We start from the raw sequence: 23,184 nt of genomic DNA on the forward strand, positions 1-23,184 counted from the left end.
TAAGAATGATACCAAGATATGGGAACTAAGAATAAAGGATCAATAGGCAGGATGACTATTAAGTATTCCCGTTATAATTTTAACTTGCCTTCTAATCCTCCTTTTGATCATTAAAAGGTGCTACAAGAGATGCAGTTCATGTACCAAAAAAATATATATATATTAAAAAAACACACACACACATATATATATATTAAAAAAACACAGAAGAAACTACATTTGACTATGTTGCTTTGGCTTCCTTTCTTCTTCTTTTTTTTTTTTTTTTAATCTCCCTTTTGGTAATTTTCATTTCTTGGATTTTTTCTTCCCTTGTTTCCTCTTAGCCTCTTCAATATGCTATCTTCATTGAGCTTCCTCTCTTGCCTTCCCTACCTCTTCTTTTGCCTTATGTTATTTTGTATTGTATTTTACTTTCTTTCGTTTAGTTTTTCTTCATTTTGTAAGGCCCTTTTAAAGAATTCAGTTGGTCATACGTTATGCTGTGCACACACCTGAAGTAATCAGATTGCACTATCCGGCATAGGTTTCTTGCATGCATTTCATGCTGGTCCTTCAAAGCCCTACAATTGATGAGTTCTTAACAACAAAAAGGACATGCCAATTGAGAAGCTGGAGTTCATCAAGAAACTTGGCACCTCACAAACTCCTCCAAAAATGGAAATGAGAGCACCCACATAAAACTTTTTTTGTGGGTGAACCAGCTAGAATAGTTCATGATTATGAGACATAGGCATTTGTGGTTTGTTAGAGGCTGTACAAAGTGGAAATTGTGAGAGGAGGGGCGGATAGGATGCGATGGAGAGTTTTGATATCCGGGAGGGTTGAGACGTGGTCATGTTATGCGGTGATAGTGCGTGTGGTGCAAGTGTTGTCCCCTGGAAAGGTCCAATATGCTGGCTCTCTTTGTTTTTGACGTGATAAATTTGGGGTAGAGGAATCCACAATCTTTGAGGGAGTGGATGTGCCACTTCACCAAATAAAGAGTAGTATACTAGTATTTATGGGGGTTTTATTAGTTAGGTGACTGGGAGGATGAATCACTTTGCTGAGATCTTTTGGGAGTTTGTTGAGAACTTAGATTCTATATAAGGACATAGTTTTTTCTTTTCCTCCTCTACAGTTTTGGTAGGGGTGCACATTTAAATTGCCAAACCGTTAATTTGATCCCTGCAGATCGGATCGGTTTCTCAAGCAATCGGTTCGGTTACGGTTTCAAAATGAAGAGAACCATGGTGATCGATCGGTTTGGTTCACGGATTATAGTTCAAAAAACCCGATCCGATCTTATCTGCTACTATTTTAGATTTATATAATAGCTCTCATACTATTGGTTATCTATGTAAGTTTACCATAGATATTATCACACCTTATAAAAAAATTCCATAACCCAACAATAAAACGGTAAGGCCCCAATTCCATATTATTGAGCACATCATCCAATTCCATGGTTGGATAGTTTTGGGATTTGTTTCATAAAAAGTTAAATTGCCAAACCAATCTGATCCCTATTGCTATGGTTCGAATTGGTTTGGTTTAGACAGTGATTGGAATGGCTCGGTTTCATTTTTGTTTAGACTGTTGAAATCGGATTGGTTCCAAAATATTACTAAACTGATATTCATCACATGTACAATAGTTGTGACTTTGGTTCCTTTTAATGATATTAGAAAAAATCAAGAGGGTAAGAGTGCTTCTGTTGATATTCCCTATGCTGCCAGCAATTAGCGCTCAATTTTATTTTTTAACCAGAGTCTTGATTTCTATCCTTTCCTGCATGTTATTTTGCAACTGGAAGCCTTGGAAATTTATCTGATGTATTTTTGTTCGAATAAACTATTAGGATCACTTTGGAAGCTGCTTAAATAGCTAATATTTTTTGTAGTTAAGTAATTTACTTAATTGCATATTATCACAGAGGAGAACAGGTGCACATGATGTGTAAGATGGAAGAATTGATGCCCTCAATTGGCACATCTGTTCCATCACCCTCCATTCTTGCGGTTGTCATTTCTGAATCGGATTCCACCCTTCAAAATGTTGGGAAGCTTTATTCTGAGTTATCTCATACTTCAGCTGATGTGGATTTTGACAGTCCTTTTGATTTTTGTGACGAATCTGTTCTCATTTCTAAGATACATTTGCTATCCATTTCCGATGATGGGAAAATATGGAACTGGCTCCTGACTGCTGAAGGACCTGGAGATGCTCAGGACACAACAAACATGGGCATTGTTGCGGAAGTCAGCGAAGTGCCAGTTTCAGATACAAATGACAGCATCATTGATTTGTCTACAAGTGAACCTGCTCCGGAAGCATATAAAAAGGATATTGCGAATAGCAACAGAAGTCATCCTTCGAAGTCTACTGTTAGCCAAGAAGAAATCTCATTTAAGGTTAGCGAGTGAACTTTTTGTTTGATTAGCTTATAATTTTAAGCTCTTCATTTAGCGACGAAAGGATATGACAATACAAGTCTGGACGTGCAGCAAAACTTTTTCCATTCTTAGATCAAATTTATGCTGTTCTTGGCTATGATGATCAGCTGTTAGCTTGAGTGTATCCCTTGCTCCCCGTAAAAGAGAGGTGCATCGTGAAGTCATGTGGGACATGGGTGTATTTAACTTTCCCTAAAAGAAATGATTATCTGAAACATGGCATTTTCTTAGAAAAGCATTGTTAGTTTTATCAGTCTTATCTAGCTTGAAGCAACCCTCTTTTCAGTGGCAAAGGGGAGTGTAAAATTATCACTTTGACAAGATCAAGAATTAAAGCCTAATGTGATGTGGATAACAACGTCTATAGCATACATCGTTGCATTGCATTGTTTAACGAAACATCATTGTTACTTCAGTGGGGCAAAGTGCCGAGGCAGCACCTGTTGATTTTGTAATGGTGTTTTCTGTGTTATACATGGACGAGGACAAATACTTAATCAATGGCATTTTCTTCTTCCTTCTACTATTTCTTTTGCTTGTTCATGCATACTTACAGGTTGAATCACTGATGCAGATCAGTTTAGTTGGACAGCTTCATCTACTTTCCTCAACAGTGAGTATGCTTGCTGTACCATCCCCTTCTCTGACAGCTACTTTAGCCCGTGAGTTTCATCTATTACTATTTTGTTCTGTGTGTTGAACTCTAAATTTGAATAGACTTTCAATGAGCTGACATGACTTTGAAAATTAATTATTGGTTTATGAATTGACCAGTGAGATATTACTTGTGAAGGTGGGGGAAACAATCCTGCTGTAGCTGTTCCATTGGTTGCTTTGGGAACTCAAAGTGGTACAATTGACGTCATTGATGTCTCAGCCAATGCTGTTGCTGCTAGTTTTTCTGTTCATGCTAGTACTGTTAGGGGATTACGATGGCTTGGAAATTCTAGACTTGTCTCATTCTCCTACACCCAGGTATAGGACATCTAATTAGAACATTTTTGTTTTCTTGAACACATTGTTTTCAGTTTATTTAATTTATCTTACTTCTTAAAATATATAATTTTTGGTCTTCTGCTGCTATGGTTTTCCAAGTTGCATCTCTTATTTGTTTCTGCTTGCAAATTTGCCTAATTTTCTTTTATTTCTCAGTGTTAGGTTCAAGTGATGCCTTAATTTCTTATGTTGTTTCCTTCTTCATTGCCATACCATCTTATCACATGCAATCCATACTTTTTGCTGGATTCAGGGGAATGAAAAAAGTGGAGGCTATATTAATAGGCTTGTTGTGACCTGTCTTAGAAGTGGCCTTAATCGAACATTTCGGGTTTTACAAAAGCCAGAGCGTGCGCCCATTAGAGCTTTAAGGGCTTCATCATCTGGAAGGTTGTTACTGAACCTAGAATCTTATCTTATTTTTCAAATGTATCACTTCATTGCAATACAAAAACACACACATTTATATTATTTTTATATGTGTATGTATATGTATATTACATATTTTTTTTTTTATGGAAACTTTAACTGCAATACACTAACACTCTCTCTCTCTCTCTCACACACACACACACACGTGTGTGTGTGTGTATATATATATATATAATATACGAGTATATTACATATTTTATGGAAACATTGTCTCCTTATATTTATGGCATCTTAATAGTGTAATCTGAACTTACAATATTGGAACGTTTCTATCTCCCCCCTCTTTCCTGTCTCTATATCCACATTGAACTAGGCGACAATGTCAAACATCCCCCTCCCCCTCCCCCTCCCCAAACACGCATTCATATATGCACAACAAAGAAAAAAGAAAAAAGAAAAAAAAAAATGTAAAGAAGGAAATCACTAGGAAGAAACACATGACAAATTTATCAACTTTTGAGATCTACAATTGGAAAGCTAGAATTTATCTATTAAAAGAAAAAGTTACTAGAATGTTGTATGGAATAATACTTTCATTCGTGCTATGATGTTTTCTCTTTTTTGGATGGTATCATTAGGAACATCACGTGTCAAATTATATTTCCAAGAACCAAATTTTTTATAATTTTCACCTCCACAAAAGAAGCTATATTTTCATGAACCAACCAGGTCGAACTTGAACTCTACACCTTTTCGTTTCTTTTATAATGGAGGATGTCCCATCCCTCTTCGGGAGCGGGACTATTCCCTTTGGAGACCTGCAGTCACCTCAAACCATGGGACCAAAGGCGGAGGTTTTTGACGCCCCTCAGGAATTCAACACAAGACCTCTGGGTCATGCCTAGAGGCCTTATGGCAACTCAGCCATCCGTGGAGGCTAACTTTGCACCCTCATGTTGGGTGTGATTCCCTGGAATTACTTTGGTTTCAAGGTTCGTGGTTTTCTCAGTCTATTTTACTCCCTCCGTCCCAAAATAAGTGTCCATTTTGGGGAATAGAAGTTTTTAAGGGGACATGCAATTAATGCGTTGTCCCCTTTAAAAATTACTACACACAATTAAGTCTTTAAGGGGATTATATATATACATATATATAATCAAGTTTGATTTTTTTTTTCTTTAAACTTCAAGGAAATTCATGGAAAGATGTGAAATATTTTGTTTGAACTTTTTAGTGGGACAAGTATTTTGGGACATCCCAAAAAGGAAAGTTGGACACTTATTTTGGGATGGAGGGAGTATGATTTAAATTTTGAAGTACAATATTTGTACCGCATAACATATAGAAATTTGAGCCTGCATTCTATTTACAATGGCAATGTATCCTTGTCATGGTTAATTAGTTGCTATAGATCTTGGTGTTTCCACTTCTCTTGGTTGTGACTGAAGACTCATTATGGTACTTGAGCTGAATGCTGACTTGAGGAAATGGTTAGCCATATGTTTAATAGGATATTAGATGGACAGGCCAATGGTTTTAGCCCATGGCAAATTCTCTGGTTGGAAGGGGAAGGATAATCCAAAGCTAACATATTTGGAGGACTATGCTGACCAAACAAAAAATATGTAAGTTTAGCATTTTTTCCCCTTCAAATCCAATAATTCTTCTTAGTTTATACATAATACATAGGTCATCAATTTAGTATTGGAGAAAAAAGGGTGAAATACTCATTTTTCCTATAAAGCTGGATGCTGACTTGAGGAAATGGTTAGCCATATGTTTAATAGGATGTTAGATGGAGATGCCAGTGCTTTTAGCGCATGACAAATTCTCTGGTTGGGAATGGGAAGGATTCAAGATTTCTGTAGTGGGTAAAAAGCTTGCCCACAACATCAACTTCAATAATTAGTCATGTCTGCTCAGGAGGTGTGGAAGGCAGTAATAGAGTTTTAACTTGTAAATGAGAAGTTTTAAGAGAATGGAGTCTATCTTTCTTAAGAGAGTTCCAACAACTAAATCTTTGCTTAATTTGGGGATAGTGTATACTGCCATTCTTCTTAAACCAACCTTGAGCCAGGTGGATCACAGAAATATTAACGGACAATTGAGCAACATTTCAACTGCCAGGTGGGATATACATAATTTGAAAAATCGATACCATAGTTTGGAAATTTTTAACCATTTACATCTTCAAGAGATGTTTGAAAAAACAATTCATATTAGAAGACTTGAAATATCAAAATGTGCATATATGAAAGAAGGATACCTTGGGACCATTGGAGGAAGTCTCTTTATCTCTCTAAAATTTGGCAAAATTCATAGCAGAAGTTTCTGTATGGTTATATTTATAACCTCCAAATTCCGTACTGATAAGTATCTAGAGCAGTCGTAACTTCATGAATGCTCAAGTTCATTTTGAAATCGTAAAGTGCTTCTGTAGACCCATTTGTCTGGGTTAAGGAACTGATTGGTGTTTCAGGTTATGTTACATTAGTGAGCTACCTATTCTTTGTTGCACTATGTTATGCTCTATTGTTACCTATCACTACTTCATGAGTTATGTGTAGTGACACTGTTCTTGTGATGTTAACAAATTTGTAGGTATCTTTTAATTTTGTTTCGCGATGCACCTGTAGAGGTGTGGGCAATGACAAAGACACCCATTATGGTAAACTGCTGATTCCTTCTCTTTCCTATGCTACATGAAATATGTTCTGATATAACATTAAAATTTTATTTTTGCCTGTTGGAAGAAAAAAAAAAAAATTTCTGGTAGAAGCAATAGTATAAGCTGAATTTTCTTTTGGATTACTTTTTCCTGATCTAAATCTTCTTTGATTTATTTCAAGCAAATGCTGCATGTTTGAGAAATAATTTTGTTTACGCATCTGTAATCTGTCAGGTTAATTGTGCAATAGACTTTGTTAGAATAATAACTGAGCTGCATTCACTCTCCTTTAAATGTTCAAGGAGATGGCCAACTAGAAAAATGTTTTAGTTTGATACATTAGATGGGTGATTTGTTTAACAGAATAGCAAAACTTTCCACGAATTTCTAAACCTTCAGATCTTAATTTCCTCATTAGTTAAGATTATCTGCAAGTGTCTCAAACAACTATTGCGTTCTCAATTTTTTGAAAGTTTCATCTATCACTAAGACAGGACTGGACTCTTTTTATTGTTTCGTACTTTGTAGGTAGCAGTATCATATTATGGATTCCTTAGCCAAAAGTGATAGAATTAGATGTTTGTTTTTATGTATGATATTCTGGTTTCTTAAGGGGCTCTGTATACAAATCCTTTTGATAAGTGAGATAATTATATTAAAGCAAAAGTGCCAGAAAGAAACCTGTGCCTGTTACAAGTACAAGATTCACAAAGCTGGACTCCCTCTATGCAACTCAAATCTTTAATGGTATCAACAGAAAGTGTTCTGGGCATCCAAAAATGAAAGGTATATAAAGTAGACTTTTTAGTATGTACAGAGGCATCTCCACATCATCAGAAATGCGATTATTTTGTCCCACCAAACACTCCACACAAGTCATAAATGTACATCCTGCCATACCTGATGGGTTCTTTTGTTATCTTAACCCTCCAAAACAACATCCTGGAAGTACCTCCAGCTACTGAGGTATGACCCTCTGCACACCATAATGGGAAAATGACATTCACCGCAACCAATCTGCTGTAGTGTCACCAAAACGATGGAGAAGGTGATAGCCTCCATGGTAAGAGATAAAATAAGAAACGATACTTTGGAAGGCATTTACCGTTTCAAATATCTTTTCAAGGGAACTCAGCCTTTAAACTCCCGCATCACATTCTAATAGAATGAACTCACTTCGAATTGGGCACTCTTTTCAGGTTATAAGATAATCCCTTTCACCACACACTGAAGAGTTACACAAGATCTTAAGGAAAGCATCAACCCAAGTCTAACCCCTAATTCTATAATACCCTGAAAAAGTGGTACTCCCATTTACCTTCTCTCTGGAAAGCTAACATGTTCCTACTCAATCACTTGTTGCAGATCCTCAGATTTATGTTGAGGTCCATCCTGTAATGGTTCCTCAATTGGATCAGCGAACATTTTAAAAAGCCCCTCTGCTCGCGGCACTACCGTAGAAATCTAGGAAAGGAGAATTTTAAGGGCACAATCCCACGCCAAAATATTATGCTCAAACCTTACTCTACTGCCATTAAACACCAGAAACCTGATATGTTCAGAGAACTCCTTCGACCCCTTTCTTATGCCATTCTGAAACTCAATGCCATACGAGGACATAATCTCCCTTGAGGTTCTCCCCCTTCTTTCATCCCTGAATTTCCTCTTTACCACTTTCCTCCACATGCATCTAGTTGTTATGCTTGTTTTGATCAAGGACATTCTGATGCTGTGTGTGTCATGTTACTTATCTTCTATAAAAGTTATTAATTATGGATTTAATGTTTGGATTCTGTTTCTTCAATTTATGTTAATGGGTAACTTGTTAGAATTTTCCCAATTCATTGCATGAATCAATGTGCCATTTGCAGTATTGCTAACAATATATTTGTCTAGGTATCTTTTATTTTGCTAGAACTTTTTAGTTTTCTATTCTAGATATTAATTATATTTTTGTTTCCCCATGTAGCTTAGATCATTAGCTCTTCCATTCACGGTATTAGAGTGGACTCTGCCAACTGTTCCACGGCCAGTTCAAACTGTACCTTCTAGGCAGTCACCATCATCATCCAAAGACCACACTCCTTTGGCTGTATCTGGGACATCTTCCCCAACGGCGGCATCTTCAACGGATTCTAGTGAGCTTGTTTTACTTTATTTATAATTCATTTACATCTCATTTAAACAGATTTTAAATTGGTTTTCCTAGATGTTCAACACCGTTCATGCATAAAATTGACTTTTATATGCAGAGGGAGTGAGCTCAGACGGATCTCAAGATGACTCATCTGAAAGTTTTGCATTTGCGCTAGTAAATGGTGCACTTGGTGTTTTTGAGGTTCATGGGCGAAGAATCCGAGACTTCAGGTGTATTTTCCTTTTATATGAAGGTGTACAGTAGGAGGTCAATATTTTGTTGTAGCCATATAATTGTCAAATTTTATCCTACTAGGATGGTCACTGCTGTTTATTATGATATAAATTGTCTCCAAACACTAAAGAGGAGTCTAGTCATTTGCTAAACTTTTGTTAGGCTATCTGTCCGATTGCCTATTTAAGGAAAATTTATGCAGCTGCCCTTGGATACCAATCCACTAGGCGGCTCTTTACGGTTTGATTCTTGCTTTGGATCTGGAACCTACATGCTGATGCTCACAAATTTCGATAGGGTTCTATGGGGGTTTCAAGTTGACACGATCAGTATCCCTTGTGGGTAGGTGGGGATGATTCATCATCCTAGTTTTCTTTCACGTAACTAAATACAGAGCGAATAATATGAAGTTTCAGCATCGCCATGGACGACTCCTTCCCTTCGAACATTCTACTATTCCTTTCCTTCCAAATGCACCACCAAACGCAATGCGGAACTGTCCTCCAATAGTCGCGAACACTGCTTCTCACACGGCATCCCCTCCATGCGTTAATCAAACCCTTAGAACACTGCTTCTTGGTTACATATTGAATGACTATTATGGTAATCAATTTAAGCAATTGTATAATGCATCTTCTGTTTGGGCTAAAAGGCATATCACATAAGGCATCAACTAGGTCTAAATATTTTCATGCCTCTTGTGTGTGTGTGTGTAGACAATTTTTTTGTTTTTTTGATAAATGTGTGTGTAGACAATTTTATCGTTGGGCTTTATCATACATGTACATTTTTAATGCTCTTTTCTTAGGACATCTAGGTAGCTGAAGTTTCATCTCGAGGACATTGAACATCTTGATTGTATCCTATAAAGTTGTCAATAAAAAGTATGAATAGGAGTAATGTCTAGACGTAAATGTTGGTAGAATCGAGGATTCCCTTTCTTCTCCATGAAAATCCTTCTTGGTTACTCTTCTTCTCCATGCCAAGTTAGCTGCACTTTTTTCAACAAATCAGATTTTTTTGTTATATATGTTTATTTATATTATATGTATGATTTCTCTGGTTTTTCATGGTAGTTAAAGTCATTGTTAACTTTCACTTGGACAGTTGTGTACACCTTAAAGAGATCAAACTCCTTGTTCTCTGAAATTTTTTCTTTCATTTTGGGAAGAATGAATTATCTGGAAGAATTGTTTGTTTGACTCGATTAGAGCCTGGCCATTATTTTATAACTTTTTTTCTTCTTCTTTAAGTGTGCCATGTCTATACTTGTTTCATAAGTATTTTCTTATGTCCAAAAATGAAAAAAGAAAGAATGTAACCAATGAGTGGAAAGCAGTTATAATTCTCAGTAATTGCCACACACACACACACACAACTAAAGCACACTAAAATGGGTGCAAGCCGTGCAATTGAAGTGGAAAGTACTTGTTGTTGACATATTTATAGTATTGTCCATGGTGCATTGATCTGATCTATAGTACTTCAATATTTGAACCATAAAAGCTGCTTTTTTGCTGCATCATATAATGAGATTATATAATGCTCGTGTGCAGACCAAAGTGGCCTTCTTCTTCATTTGTTTCATCTGATGGATTGGTCACAGCTATGGCCTATCGCGTGCCTCATGTAGTATGTATCATGTACTTCAGAATTGTCAGCGGTATTTTGGCAATTTGAGTTGGGTTTTTTGATTTTATAAAGCTCTCCACTATTAACAATTTATTTCTTAGGTTATGGGGGACAGGTCAGGTAACATACGTTGGTGGGATGTGACAACTGGACAATCTTCTTCATTTAACACTCACAGGGAAGGGATTCGGAGAATCAAGTTCTCACCTGTTGTTGCTGGAGACCGTAGCCGTGGCCGTATTGCTGTACTATTTTACGACAATACGTTTTCTGTATTTGATCTTGTAAGCATATAAGGAGACATTTATTTTTGTCTCTCTCTATTGTTTGTGTGTATGCTTGCCTATTTTAACGTACTTTATGATCAGTAAGTATTTGTGTGTTGTACTTTTCCATCAGTACTATTTGCTATCTTTATGAGTTTGCGAAGTGGAGGTATTAAGAGAGAAATGCATATTTTGTCATTCATTATAGGGGACTGATGCATTCTTAGCCTGACATTTGTTGAGTTTCAAAATCTGTGCTGAGTTAAAAAGATTGTTTTGCTTAAATGATTTGGCAGGTTTTGACTTTTCTTTTTCTTTTTTATTTTGTTGATCCTTAGCCTCAACATGTTTTTGATTTGCAGGATTCACAGGATCCCCTAGCCAATTCCCTTTTGCAACCTCAATTTCCAGGAACCCTTGTACTGGAACTTGACTGGTTGCCTTTGAGAACGGATAAAAACGATCCACTGGTGTTGTGCATTGCTGGAGCTGATAGCAGCTTTCGCCTAGTTGAGGTTAATATGTATGTGCTACATTTTACTTGAGCTCGCAAAGTCTTTGTATGTTTTAATCATTGTGTCCTTATTCAAGTGTACACTCCTATCTTGGATGGATGACATTTAATTGATAAGAATGTAAGGTTGCAAGCTGCTGGTGACAGAAGAGAGTCCCTCAACCCTAAGCTTGGAGATAAGGTTATATTGCACATGCTTGGAGCTGCAGTCTTGCACTTAAAATAAATAAATAAAAATTATGGTGGCATGGAATCCAAATTTAGTTCTGAATTTACGCACCAAAGCATGCTTGTTAAAGCTGCTATTAGCTCTGAAAAATCTTTTATTATCCTGTAAAATTTGTTTATGCATTTTTAATTTTTCATTCATCCATCCAACAACTTATACCATTCCTAGAAACACCTTCTAAACGAAATCAATTGAAATGCCAACCAAAATTAGGACACTGAAGATGCATTAGTAAGAAGCAAAGAAGTAAACAAAATTTTGAAGGTGACTTGTTAAACATCATTAAAACTAAGTCTGACTTGTTGGTAGAAAACTATGAAGCATGGATATTTCTATAGGAGAGGGATATCCATATTTATACCGGATAATCCTTGGATATTCACTGTACGTTTCTTAGACTTATTCCTCCTTAATGTGCCAAATTTGAAAATAGTTTTTTTTTTTCCAAGTAAATGTTGCTTGTAATATATATATACACGCGCGTGCGACATGAATAACATTATTATTTTAAATTTAAACATGAATACATATATATTTTAATTTTCATACAGATGTATATAACAACAACAAACAATGTCTTTTTCCAACCACTTGGGATCGGGTACATGAATCGTATTATTCCATTCTGGCATTCTGCTCTAAGGCTGTAGCCTCAGTCAAACCACATGTGGGACCATGTCACTCTTCCTAACTAGCGCTCTTAAAGGTCTTCTGTGCACATGCCCAAGCCATCTCAACCGATTTTACCTCATTTGTCTCAACTTGGTGCTACTTCAACCATCTCATTAATGTGTTAATTTCTAATTTTATCCTTTCTTGTCTTGCCGCATATCCATCTCAACATTTGCATTTCCACCACAGTGACCACACTCATTTTATGCACGCGTTTCCTAGTTGCTGAACATTCTGTCCCTTAGAGTACGACTGGTCTAATAACTGTTTTCTAGAATCTCCCTCTCAATCATAATGGGATACATTGACCACCTATCCTGTCTTGATTCTATAACTAACACCATCTCCAATTTCTCCTTCATTATGGATAACTGAGCCTAAATACCGAAAATATTTACTTTTTGTACCTCTTGGTCCTCAACTTTACTACATCCTCATTTGTATTTCTAGATTTGCTAAAGTTACACTCCATATATTAAGTTTTATTTCTACTTATCCTAAAACCTTCTAGTTCTAGAGCTTCCCTCCAAACCTCCAATTTGGCATCGACTCCTTCTCTAGTTTCATCAATTCAAACAATATCATCAACGTATAACATACACCATGGAATCTCATCTTGAATGTGTATGTATCCCCAACAGTCATTCTAACCATTGGCTACACATTCATCATACATATTCTTTATGATAGTGTCCATGCTTCATGGTTAGAAAATGAATTCGTAAATCTATTGAAAACCGACATAGTGGCATTAGAGTACTTTATGCAGGATCTCAAGTGTAATGAGCTGAAGATTATATTACATATGCATTTGCATTGTTTTGTCTTGTTGAGATTTTATTATTATTGTTGTTTTTTTTTTTGTTTTCTTTCTGTAGAAGTTTCTTTCCTTTTCTTTGACTTCCCTTCTATTTTTCACTTTTCCTCAAGAAAACAAATTCTTCCAGATAAGCAACATACCAAATTCTTCTGCTAGTTGTAGTAACTCATTACAACAGTTTTGGAGAAAAGGTCCGAAGAGAAAAATTGTTCTGCTAGACTGAGGTAGATCAACTTGATCATTTAGCAACCAGATACACTTCTTTCTCATCTACGTTGAAGTATGACAGCATGTGATAAGCTCAAGAAAATCAATTGAAATAATTCAGGCTACAAGTTGCTAAATGAGTCTGGTACTTTTGCCTTAAAGTTTATGCTAAGATCGTTGTTGCAATATACTCCCTGTAAGATCAATCCTCATATTATTATATAAAATTTTTCCTTTAGTGTATGGAAGAGTCAATGTGATTCTTTTAAATGAATAACTGGCAATTAAAAGATTTTTCAGCTTCACTATATTTGATTTTGATATATAGAACACTCAAACTTTACTCCAACTGTTTTCAAGATCAGCTTGTATTGTAAAAGTTTTGTGTAACGCATCAACCTCTAGGAACAGCTATGTGATGTCAGAATATAATGTATATACTTGTAGGGGTTGGTGCTTTATATTTATTAAGTGTTTGAATTTCGCTGATCTTTGGTACATCATGTGCTTAGTCTATGATTTGACTGTCAACACTTTTAATAATTCTCCGTTATTATAAGCTAATTCAATCTTGGGTGAATGACCTGTAACAAGATTTTCCTGATTTCTGCTCTTTGAAATTTGCTCATTTTCCATGCAGAAATGATAAAAGATTTGGTTACGGATCTCAGTATAGAGCTTTAAAAGAAAGATTCAGGCCAATGCCTTTATGTTCTCCCATATTACTTCCTACCCCACATGCCTTGGTAACATTTACTCCACCTTTCATTTTCTCCGTGACGTCATGCTAATTCCTTGTATAGTCATTCCTATGCTGTTACTATTACTATAGATAAGGTGCAATACTGTGCTAATTAGAACACTGATAATAAACCTGCTCTTTTTTTCTTTTTCTTTTTTCTGTATTGGTTGGCCAAGTTTTGTATTGTTTTTATATATAGGTATATTTACAAATTAGTTGGAGAGGCTGGAAAAATAAAGCAAAAGAGAATCAAGAATTAGAATGTTATATGAAAAATAAAGATTACCTCTCAGTGGGAGCTGAATAATTTTCTTCCTTTTTCTACTCCCAACTGTCAGATAATTTTTTATTGCCTCATACCTTTAACACTATAGTTCTCTCTGATGAGTTATTGTGATGATACTGTACATACAAAATGCATGCATTTGGGATGATTATGATGCTGCTCTGGTTCCATGCTTTGCAGAATTTTTGAGCATAACTATTGAATATGAATTGCTAGGCATTATGGTCTTGATCCTTTGGCACAGGCATTACGGATGATCTTGCAATTGGGTGTGAAACCCTCGTGGTTCAATACATGCAGTACAAATTTAGAAAAGAGACGTTACCCAATTCCAGGAACTGCTTCATCGGCAGGGGATCTTCGCAATTATATGATCGATTCACCTCCTGTTGGTGACTCCGTAGTGCCAGAGATGCTTCTCAAGGTATTAGAACCTTATCGGAAAGAAGGTGGGCATTTAGTCTTCTAACTGGTACCACTTTTTAAAAACACCGCATTTGAGCTCTGATTAGTTTTTGTTTCTTACGTCTTCCCTGTTTTCATTTCCCAAGGCTGCATACTTGACGATGACAGGGTGAGATTATATGCTACATTGGTGAATAAAGGTTCTGCTGTAAGGTTTGCCTTTTCAGCTGCAATCTTCGGTGAAACCTCAGAAGCACTTTTCTGGTTACAGTTACCTCGTGCTCTTAACCATTTGATCAATAAGTTGGTCAATAAGTCTTCACAGAAAGCCCCCAAATCAGCATCGACTCCTGAGCTTGATGAGGCATCTATGCTGAGTAGGATAACATCAAAGGGAAAATCAATTCCAGGAACAGGAAAAATGGATGCATTGGTAAGATATATAGTACATGAGTGTCTAAGATATATAGTTGCAACATTTTAAATAGGCTTCTACAGTTTATACCTTGAAGAGTATGGTTGCGTTCTCCAATCACTGTTGTTGGAAATTGTTTTTCGTGCTAAACCGTGTGTTATGCACTATTAACTGGAGCTATCTGGTTAACAGAGTAATGGTCAACTTCAATTGATGGGTTTTGAGCAAGAAGAGTTGTGGGAAAGAGCTAGTGAGCGTATTCCTTGGCATGAGAAGTTGGAGGGTGAAGAGGCTATTCAGAATCGTGTGCATGAGTTAGTTTTATTTTCCATATTTTTGTTACTTTGCTGTTTGTACAGTTTTATTTTTTCCTACTAGTTTTTAATAAGCATAAGATATATCAAAATTGCAACAATGATAATGCATGAAAGGGTTTGCAGTTTTATGGTAAATATGTAGAAAGCATAAACCTACTAAACCTTTTTTAGAGCTTTCAACCTCTTAGCTTTAGATTCTTGTCCAGTCCCATATTTATGCTGGAGGTGGAAATTCAGAATATTGGCATGTATGCTGTAAATGTTGATTTATTTTTCATCAACATGTTGAATTTCTCCGAGAACAGTTTTCTATTCTAAGGGAACTGAAAACAGTTTGGAAATTTGTTTAGTTGATAGTTTTTTGAAAACTGAGTTTAAAAAGGTCTGTTTTCAGAGAACAATCTTTCATCTGAAAACTGTTTTAAGTTTTTTGAGTCCTTAAAAACTTTTTTCGGAGAACTAACTAAACATGCGTTAACTCAAACTCACAACATGTTCTTGGTGTGAGTTTTTCCATGATATATAAAACTAGTGAATTGGTAATAAATAAAGGGGCAAGCCTAAACAAGTCCAGTTTGTGTGCCGAGTCTACAAACAAGTTTGGAGTATGAAACTAACGGTACTGAGTCTATGTTGAAGTGTAAATCACGTTTGACTCAAATATCTCCTTTTTAATTAAAATGGTTGCACTATTCAAGGTGCTTTCTTTTTATTTCCAAGCGTGTGGACAAGGCTCCTACCATGTATCCATTTGGGGTTTTAGTATAGCAGCCCCAAAGTGCTTTCAGCACTTCTTTAGAAAGGTTTTGGTCCTAGAACTCTTTTGACAAAAGCACAAACTTTATTCATTCTTAATTGTGTTCGTGTGGAGTGGTAAAATCTATGTAAGGAATGTATTCACTTGGAAGTGTTTGAGATATTTCTCAATATTTTAGATATTGTATATCCAAACACTATCTGATCTTCCAGGCAGTAGCACTTTTTTGACTGTTCTGCAGGGGACAAAAAGTGCTTCCTTAGAAGTTAGAGTAATGCCAAACAGCACTAAGATTTGTTTGTGTTACATTGGTCATTTGTTGGTTGGTTTATAAGAAATGTCATTCTCTTGTTCAAAATCATGAAATTTAGTTTCAAGGCTTGGTCCGCTTGGATATGTTTCTAGGAGTATCTAACAAGTGTTAATGTTTGACATGGACACGACTCCTCCGTGCTGCTTAGCCAATGACTTTGTAAATTTGTAACAAATGCAAGCCTTGCCTTTCAGAAGAGTATCTTGAGAGTCTTCCGTTTGTCTATGATTGAATAAAATTCCAAATTTGCATACGCTGCAGTGCATTTTGATGTAAATGAGTTGTATACCCTGATTTCTGAAGGAAAAAGTAGCACCGGCAGCGAGCTTTAGTTGCTGTGGTGGATGAGAATCACGATAAGGTTAAATGCTTACGAGGAGCTGACAAGGCAAATCAATAAAGCAGCGGTGTTAACAATAAAGGAAAATTTGTTATGTTTGGAATATGCTCTGTACTTGAACAAAATCTGTACATGAGTAACTTTGCTATTTCTTGAAAGATTAGGATTGCTTCATATCTAGGTTTTCTGTTGTTTGATCATTGGATTTAGAGTGCTTCTTGAAATTTCTTCTTGTCTTAAGTTTCATTCTTTGATACTTTTTATATTGCAAGTTTCCTCACCTTGTCCAACTAGGAGTTTGTTCCTAGTCTGGTTTAGGATTAGATTTATTTGGAAAACTCGTCTCATTGAGAAATTTGTGTCATGTAGTCTTCTTACCATATGGTTAGTCTTGTTTTTAGAAGTTTTTTACTTGCTTAGAAAGCTTTCTAGTCTATGGATAAGGTCTATCCGCTAAAACGAGATTAGGGAAATTAGATTGAATTTAATTTTCTTTCTTTTTGGGGTTTGCTATACGGATTTGAGTTCACTTGATGTCAATCTGGTGCTTGTTTGGTCATTTCCCCTCCAGAATTATTTATCGTTTTATCTTTCCTCTTCTCCTTTGCGGTCCAAGTGCAGTCCAAATATTTCAGCATGCTATTGATGCAGCAGCGGGTAGGGGCGATTCGAAAACAGAATTCAAGTAAAAAGAAGAGGTTAAGAAAGAGATTGAGAGGGAAATAGAATAAGAATAAAAGGGGAAGAAATCAGAATGAGAGAGAAAAGAAGAATCACGGAGAAGGAGAAATCAGAATTGAGGGAGAAGAAACACAATAATTTCTGAATAATAATCAATAATCAATCATCAAAGCTGTCTTTCACAAGTTGGGTCTGTGGTTCGTGGTTGGTGTGTATTGCTGGTCTGGTTTGGTTTTTCTTCTCTGTCATGCGCTCGTTCTTGGAGGTTGCTAGATTGCCTCGCTTGTTCCAAGGTGGGTCTGCTAGATCTGCAAATCCGTATAAAGGCCCATCTATTTTCTTGGATGATGATTCGGTACGAAGAAGAAGAGAAGACCTTCGGTCGTGTTTGGTTGGAAAATTTGATAAGGAAGTGGGTGATGGGGCTCAAATTGCTGCCTGGGCTTCGCGTGCTTGGAAGGTCTCCTCTGGTGTGATGGTCTCGTCTTTGCCGGATTCTTTATTGCTTTTCCGGTTTCCTTCCTCGACGGAAGCTTCTCGAGTTCTCAAGAGGGGTCGCCGTGACTGGGGAACGGCTTCTCTCTCTTTGGAAGCTTGGAATTTTAGGGTAGGGTGCTCGGATGTGTTGAAAGAGCAGGGTCTGAAAAAGGTGACGATGTACGGTCTTCCTCTCCACCTTTGGAGCCATGCTCTGTTTGTGACAGTTGGTAATCTTTGTGGTGGGTTCATTTGGGTGGATGCCGATGAAGCTTTGGATGCTGAAAGAGTCCGAATCACTGTCTCTGATGGGAAGGTTTGTCCTCCGTTTGTGTTCATTCATGATGACTAGTTCTGCTATAAGGTGTTTGTTTGGGAGGAGAAGCATCCTGAGCTTGTTTCGACGACTGATAGCCTGGAAGGCGGGGATGGTTCGCACTTGCTTAAGGAGAAAGTATGGTTGAGGTGGGAATCCATGGGGAAAAAAGGTATGGCTGAGTTCCAGGCATGGAAGGAATGGAGTGAAGACTTATGGATTCGCAATTCGGAGTGTTTTAGAAGGATTTACAATCAGAATCGCAAGGATGGGCTTTCCTTTTTGTCAGATCGCCAATGGCAGGAAGCGTCTCGGAAGTTGCAGTGGGGTGGAGGTCTCGCCGGAAATAGTCGTAGACCTTTTGCGCAGCAGCGAGATCAAACAAGACGACGAGGTGGCTTCCACGCTCAGCAGGCACGTGGGAGGGGGAGGGTTCCAGCTTTTCCACGTGGTTGGCGCTCAGGCTTTGCCCGTTCCCAATGGAGAACAACTGTTCCCACGATCTATTCAAATTCGGCTCCCCACTCAGATGGGCTTTATGGTGGTCTTGAGAATGGGGCCCTTGTTTCTAATAATGTTTTGCCTGGGTCTGTTGGGCCACTTGTTGGGCCTAATAGGCCTACTGCTAAAAGGCCTCTGTCAGATTCTTTGGAATTGGATTGTGGTGGGCAAGTCTCTTGTGAGGTGGTTGGTGGGCCGAGCGCCCATTCTTCTAGAGATGATTCTGTTGGTGGACTTTCGGGGTTGAAGAGTGGGCCGAGTTGTGGATCTGGGTTTCTGTGTAATAGGTTTGAGCCCTTGGTATCAATGAGTGATGACAGAGATTCCTGTGCTGCCGGGTTGTTATCTGCGAATGTCAAGGTTGATCGACGAGTGAAGGATCCGGTACTGAGACGTCGGTTGCCCAAGAAGAAAATTATTCTTCCCGCTCTTCGCAAAAAGTGGTCAAGGAAAGATAAACAGAAATGGGTGGCATCTTCGCAGTCGGGGTTCGATCCGGGTATGTTTTCAGTCTCAGTTCCCTCTGACTCCTCTCCTCCTAAGTTGTGCTCTCCTTCTACTTCTTCTCCTTCTTTGGGGGGGTCGATGACTTCACTGGATCGGGTGATGGGTGGGATTGACATGGTTTCTCAATCCTTGGCACCGGTGATTAAGAAGGACTCGGTTTTGGCTGGAAGGCATGTTGGTGATTCTGGTTATAGGCTTGGTTTCTCTCGGCGAAGTGAAGGTATGGGTGAGGGAATTACGGTTTGTATTGGTCGGGATGTGAAGGTAAAGTTGGATGATGAAACAGCCTCTGTTCTATTGAAGGAGTTACGGGACCACTTGGCTTTAAAAGGCTTTCTTTCTGATTCAAGAGATATTTTGACAGAGGAGGAGCCTGTTTCACGGTATTGTTCGCATTCTTCTTCAGTTCTTGATGATTGGGAGGGAGCTGCAGGTTCATCCCTTGATGGGGACTCGGGCATGATTCCATGGGAAGATTTGGAACAAGCAGTGAATTTGGCTGTCCCTTTGGCTATTGTTCCACCAGGGGAGAATTGGGTTAGTGACTCGACTGAGGTTGGAGTGAATGACCTTGAGGAGGAGTGGGTGAGGGAGAAGGGCTTGGAAGTGGGCCCTTTGTTGGGTGTTTCTTTTGAAGGCAGGGTGGATGAGGTGATGTGTTTGTTTAATGATGTCCTCAGTTCTCATTTTAAGGTAAAGGTGAGTGATAAGGTGGGGCGGCAGGAGGAGAGAGGGGAGACAATGTTGCAAAGTCCCAATGATGTTATCACATACGAAAGGAGGAATAGGGGGTCCAGATCTGGAGGGAGAGGTGGTGGAAGGAGGGGAGGATTTGCTTTTCCAAGTGTTTCCCAATGAAGCTACAAATTCTCTCATGGAATGTCCGGTGTCTCAATGATCCGGTTAGAAGGAAAGTGGTGAAGTCGGTTATTCGTAAAAGTAGGGGTCATGTGGTGTGTCTCCAGGAGACTAAACTGGCTTCGATGTCTGATAGGATTGTGAGGAGTCTTGGGGGGGGGGGGGGGGGGGGGGGGGGGGGGCGATTTGTGGAGTGGGTTGCTTTGGATGCTATTGGCTCCTCGGGGGGCATTTTGATCTTGTGGGACAACAGATGGGTGTCTAAAGTGGATGCTAAGGTTGGGCGTTTCTCTGTTTCTTGCATTCTTGCTTTAGTTGAGGATGGAGTTCATTGGATTCTTTCGGGTGTTTATGGTCCTTCAGAGGACGGGGAGCGCCACTTGCTTTGGGAGGAATTGGGGGAGATTCGAAGTCAATGGTGTTTGCCTTGGTGTATTGGAGGGGACTTCAATGTTGTTCGTTCTCCGTTTGAGAGGTCAACGGGAGGTAGGTGGACGTCTGATATGGAGGCTTTCTCGGAGTTTATTGATGAGTTTGGGCTGATTGATTTGCCCTTGGTTGGAGGTCCGTTTACTTGGTCAAGTGGCCGCTCTCCCCCTACCCTCTCCCGGATTGACAGATTCTTGGTGTCAGGGGAGTGGGAGGAGAGGTTCTCTGATGTTGTCCAGACTACTTTAGCACGTCCTATCTCTGACCATGTTCTGTTGATGTTAGATTGTGGGGGACTGTGTAGTAGACGTTCTCCTTTCAGATTCGAGAATATGTGGCTGCGGGCTGAGGGCTTTCTGGAGAGGGTCCGTCTTTGGTGGGAGGGGTATGGTGTGGCCGGCACCCCTAGTCATGTGCTCGCAGGCAAATTGCGTCTTTTAAAGGTGAACCTTAAGACTTGGAATAAAGAGGTCTTTGGGAATCTGGAATGGAGGAAAAATCGGGTCTTAGCTGAGATTGCGGCTATTGACCGGATGGGGGGTCAAGGGGATTTGGTGGAGGCTTTGAAGATTAGGAGGGCGGAGTGTAAGGCGGAGTTTACTGAGATTGCAATCATGGAGGAGATCTCGTGGAGGCAAGAATCTCGAGCCTTGTGGCTTAAGGAGGGAGATAGAAATACTAAATTTTTCCACAGATTGGCCAATGCTCATAGAAGAGGCAATCACATAGGGAGGATTCGGGTTGAAGGGGTTGTTTTTTGTAAGGAAGAAGAGATCTGCAAAGAATTTTCAGAGTTCTTTGAGAAGTTGTTCACAGAGACTGTTGAGTGGAGACCTTTGCTTGAAGGGTTACAGTTTGACTCTATTTCTGAGGAGGAGTGCTTGGGTTTGGAGTTGCCTTTTTCTGAGGAGGAAGTTCTGTTTGCTTTGAAGAGTTGTAATGGGGTAAAGCCCCAGGTCCCGATGGTTTTACCATGAAATTTCTTTTGGAGTGTTGGGAGGTGGTCAAAGGGGAGGTGATGGGCACTCTTCATGCTTTCCATTCTCGGGGTTCGTTTGAGAAAAGCTTGAATGCCACGTTCATTACCCTTATTCAGAAAAAAGGGGGGGCGTTGGATGTTAGGGACTTTCGCCCTATTAGTTTGGTGGGTTGTATCTATAAGTTGATAGCCAAGGTGCTAGCTTCTAGACTGAGGAAAGTTATGGATGGCATCATTTCGGATTCTCAAAATGCTTTTGTCGGTGGTCGTCAGATTTTGGATTCAGTTCTTATTGCAAGCGAGTGTGTGGACTCCAGACTGCGTAGTGGGGTCCCAAGTGTTCTGTGTAAGCTGGACATAGAGAAGGCATATGACTATGTGAGTTGGAGCTTCCTTCTCTATCTCATGGAGAGGATGGGGTTCGGTGATAGGTGGAGGAGATGGATTCACTTTTGCATTTCCAGTGCTCGGTTTTCGATTCTTGTTAATGGTGCTCCTTCAGGTTTTTTCTCTAGCTCAAGGGGCTTGAGACAAGGGGATCCTTTCTCTCCCTTCTTGTTCTTGTTTGTGATGGAGGCCCTTAGTAGATTGATGAGAAAGGCTTCAGATTTGGGGTTTTTGAGGGGCTTCCGGGTGGGCAGGGATGTTGCTTCTCAGTTGGAGATCTCTCATTTGATGTTTGCTGATGATATTTTAGTTCTTTGTGATGCGAATGTGTCCCAGATTAGATATTTGAGATGTGTTTTGATTTGGTTTCAAGTTGTCTCCGGCCTTAAGGTGAATGTGGGCAAGAGTGTTTTGGTGCCGGTTGGGGAGGTCCCTGAGATTGAGATGTTAAGTGACATTCTTGGTTGTAGGACTGGGTCATTTCCCATTTCTTACTTAGGTTTGCCTCTGGGTGCTCCTTCGAGATGTGTAGGAATTTGGGACCCAGTGGTGGACAGATTTGAAAGAAGGCTAGCGGGTTGGAAGAAGCAGTATCTTTCCAAGGGCGGCAGGGTCACTCTGATTAAGAGCACCCTCTCTTGCCTCCCCACTTACTTTATCTCTCTTTTTCAAATTCCCTCTTCAGTTGCGGAGAGGATTGAGAGGTTGCAGCGTAATTTTCTTTGGGGAGGTAGAGCTGAAGAGTTTAAGTTCCATTTGGTGCGATGGGATCAGGTTTGCAGGCCTATTCGGAATGGTGGGTTCGGTCTCTGTAGATTGGTGCCATTTAATAAGGCCCTTCTCGGGAAATGGTTGTAGAGATTTGGTGTGGAGAGACATTGGCTTTGGAGGAGGGTTGTGGCGTGTCGTTTTGGGGAATTGAGAGGAGGGTGGAGTTCCTTGGAAGTGTGGGATCCTCGGGGGGTAGGGGTCTGGAAAGTGATTCGGAAGGGTTGGGATGAATTCTCTAAACACATTCGATTTCGTCTTAGAGATGGGAGGAGGATTTGCTTCTGGGAGGATGTGTGGTGTGGAGATGTTCCTCTCGCTCTCGCTTTTCCTCAGCTTTACAGGATTGCTTCGGATAGGCAGGCCATGGTGGTCGACTGTTATCATCTTGATAATGGGAGACTGGTTTGGGATGTTCGATTCAGGCGTCACTTTCAGGATTGGGAGATCGAGGAGGTCATTCGCTTCTTGGAGCTACTTTATCGCCAAAGGATTGTGGAGGAGGATTCAGATTGTTGGTC

The 23,184-nt window shown here is 39.1% G+C and overlaps 1 protein-coding gene across 2 annotated transcripts in view; it reads left to right on the plus strand.

Moving 5' to 3' along the window:
* LOC132277309 (uncharacterized) overlaps positions 1 to 23,184 on the plus strand; it is a 51,669-nt gene that overhangs the window by 8,228 nt on the left and 20,257 nt on the right. Inside the window, exons 2-15 of one of the 2 annotated variants that reach the window (XM_059779139.1) lie at positions 1,919 to 2,396; positions 2,995 to 3,100; positions 3,232 to 3,413; positions 3,688 to 3,824; positions 6,408 to 6,474; positions 8,444 to 8,612; positions 8,727 to 8,841; positions 10,402 to 10,477; positions 10,579 to 10,761; positions 11,106 to 11,266; positions 13,826 to 13,931; positions 14,458 to 14,662; positions 14,765 to 15,051; positions 15,226 to 15,347. In XM_059779139.1, coding sequence (XP_059635122.1) covers positions 1,919 to 2,396; positions 2,995 to 3,100; positions 3,232 to 3,413; positions 3,688 to 3,824; positions 6,408 to 6,474; positions 8,444 to 8,612; positions 8,727 to 8,841; positions 10,402 to 10,477; positions 10,579 to 10,761; positions 11,106 to 11,266; positions 13,826 to 13,931; positions 14,458 to 14,662; positions 14,765 to 15,051; positions 15,226 to 15,347 — 2,394 coding nt within the window. The remainder of the gene's footprint in view (positions 1 to 1,918; positions 2,397 to 2,994; positions 3,101 to 3,231; positions 3,414 to 3,687; positions 3,825 to 6,407; positions 6,475 to 8,443; positions 8,613 to 8,726; positions 8,842 to 10,401; positions 10,478 to 10,578; positions 10,762 to 11,105; positions 11,267 to 13,825; positions 13,932 to 14,457; positions 14,663 to 14,764; positions 15,052 to 15,225; positions 15,348 to 23,184) is intronic. The other variant, XM_059779140.1, reaches the window with a different exon arrangement.

Source organism: Cornus florida, unplaced genomic scaffold (genome assembly GCF_030987335.1).
Source record: "Cornus florida cultivar Cherokee Brave unplaced genomic scaffold, ASM3098733v1 CherokeeBrave_3.0.0_Hap2_Chr10, whole genome shotgun sequence".
NCBI classification, from domain to species: domain Eukaryota; kingdom Viridiplantae; phylum Streptophyta; class Magnoliopsida; order Cornales; family Cornaceae; genus Cornus; species Cornus florida.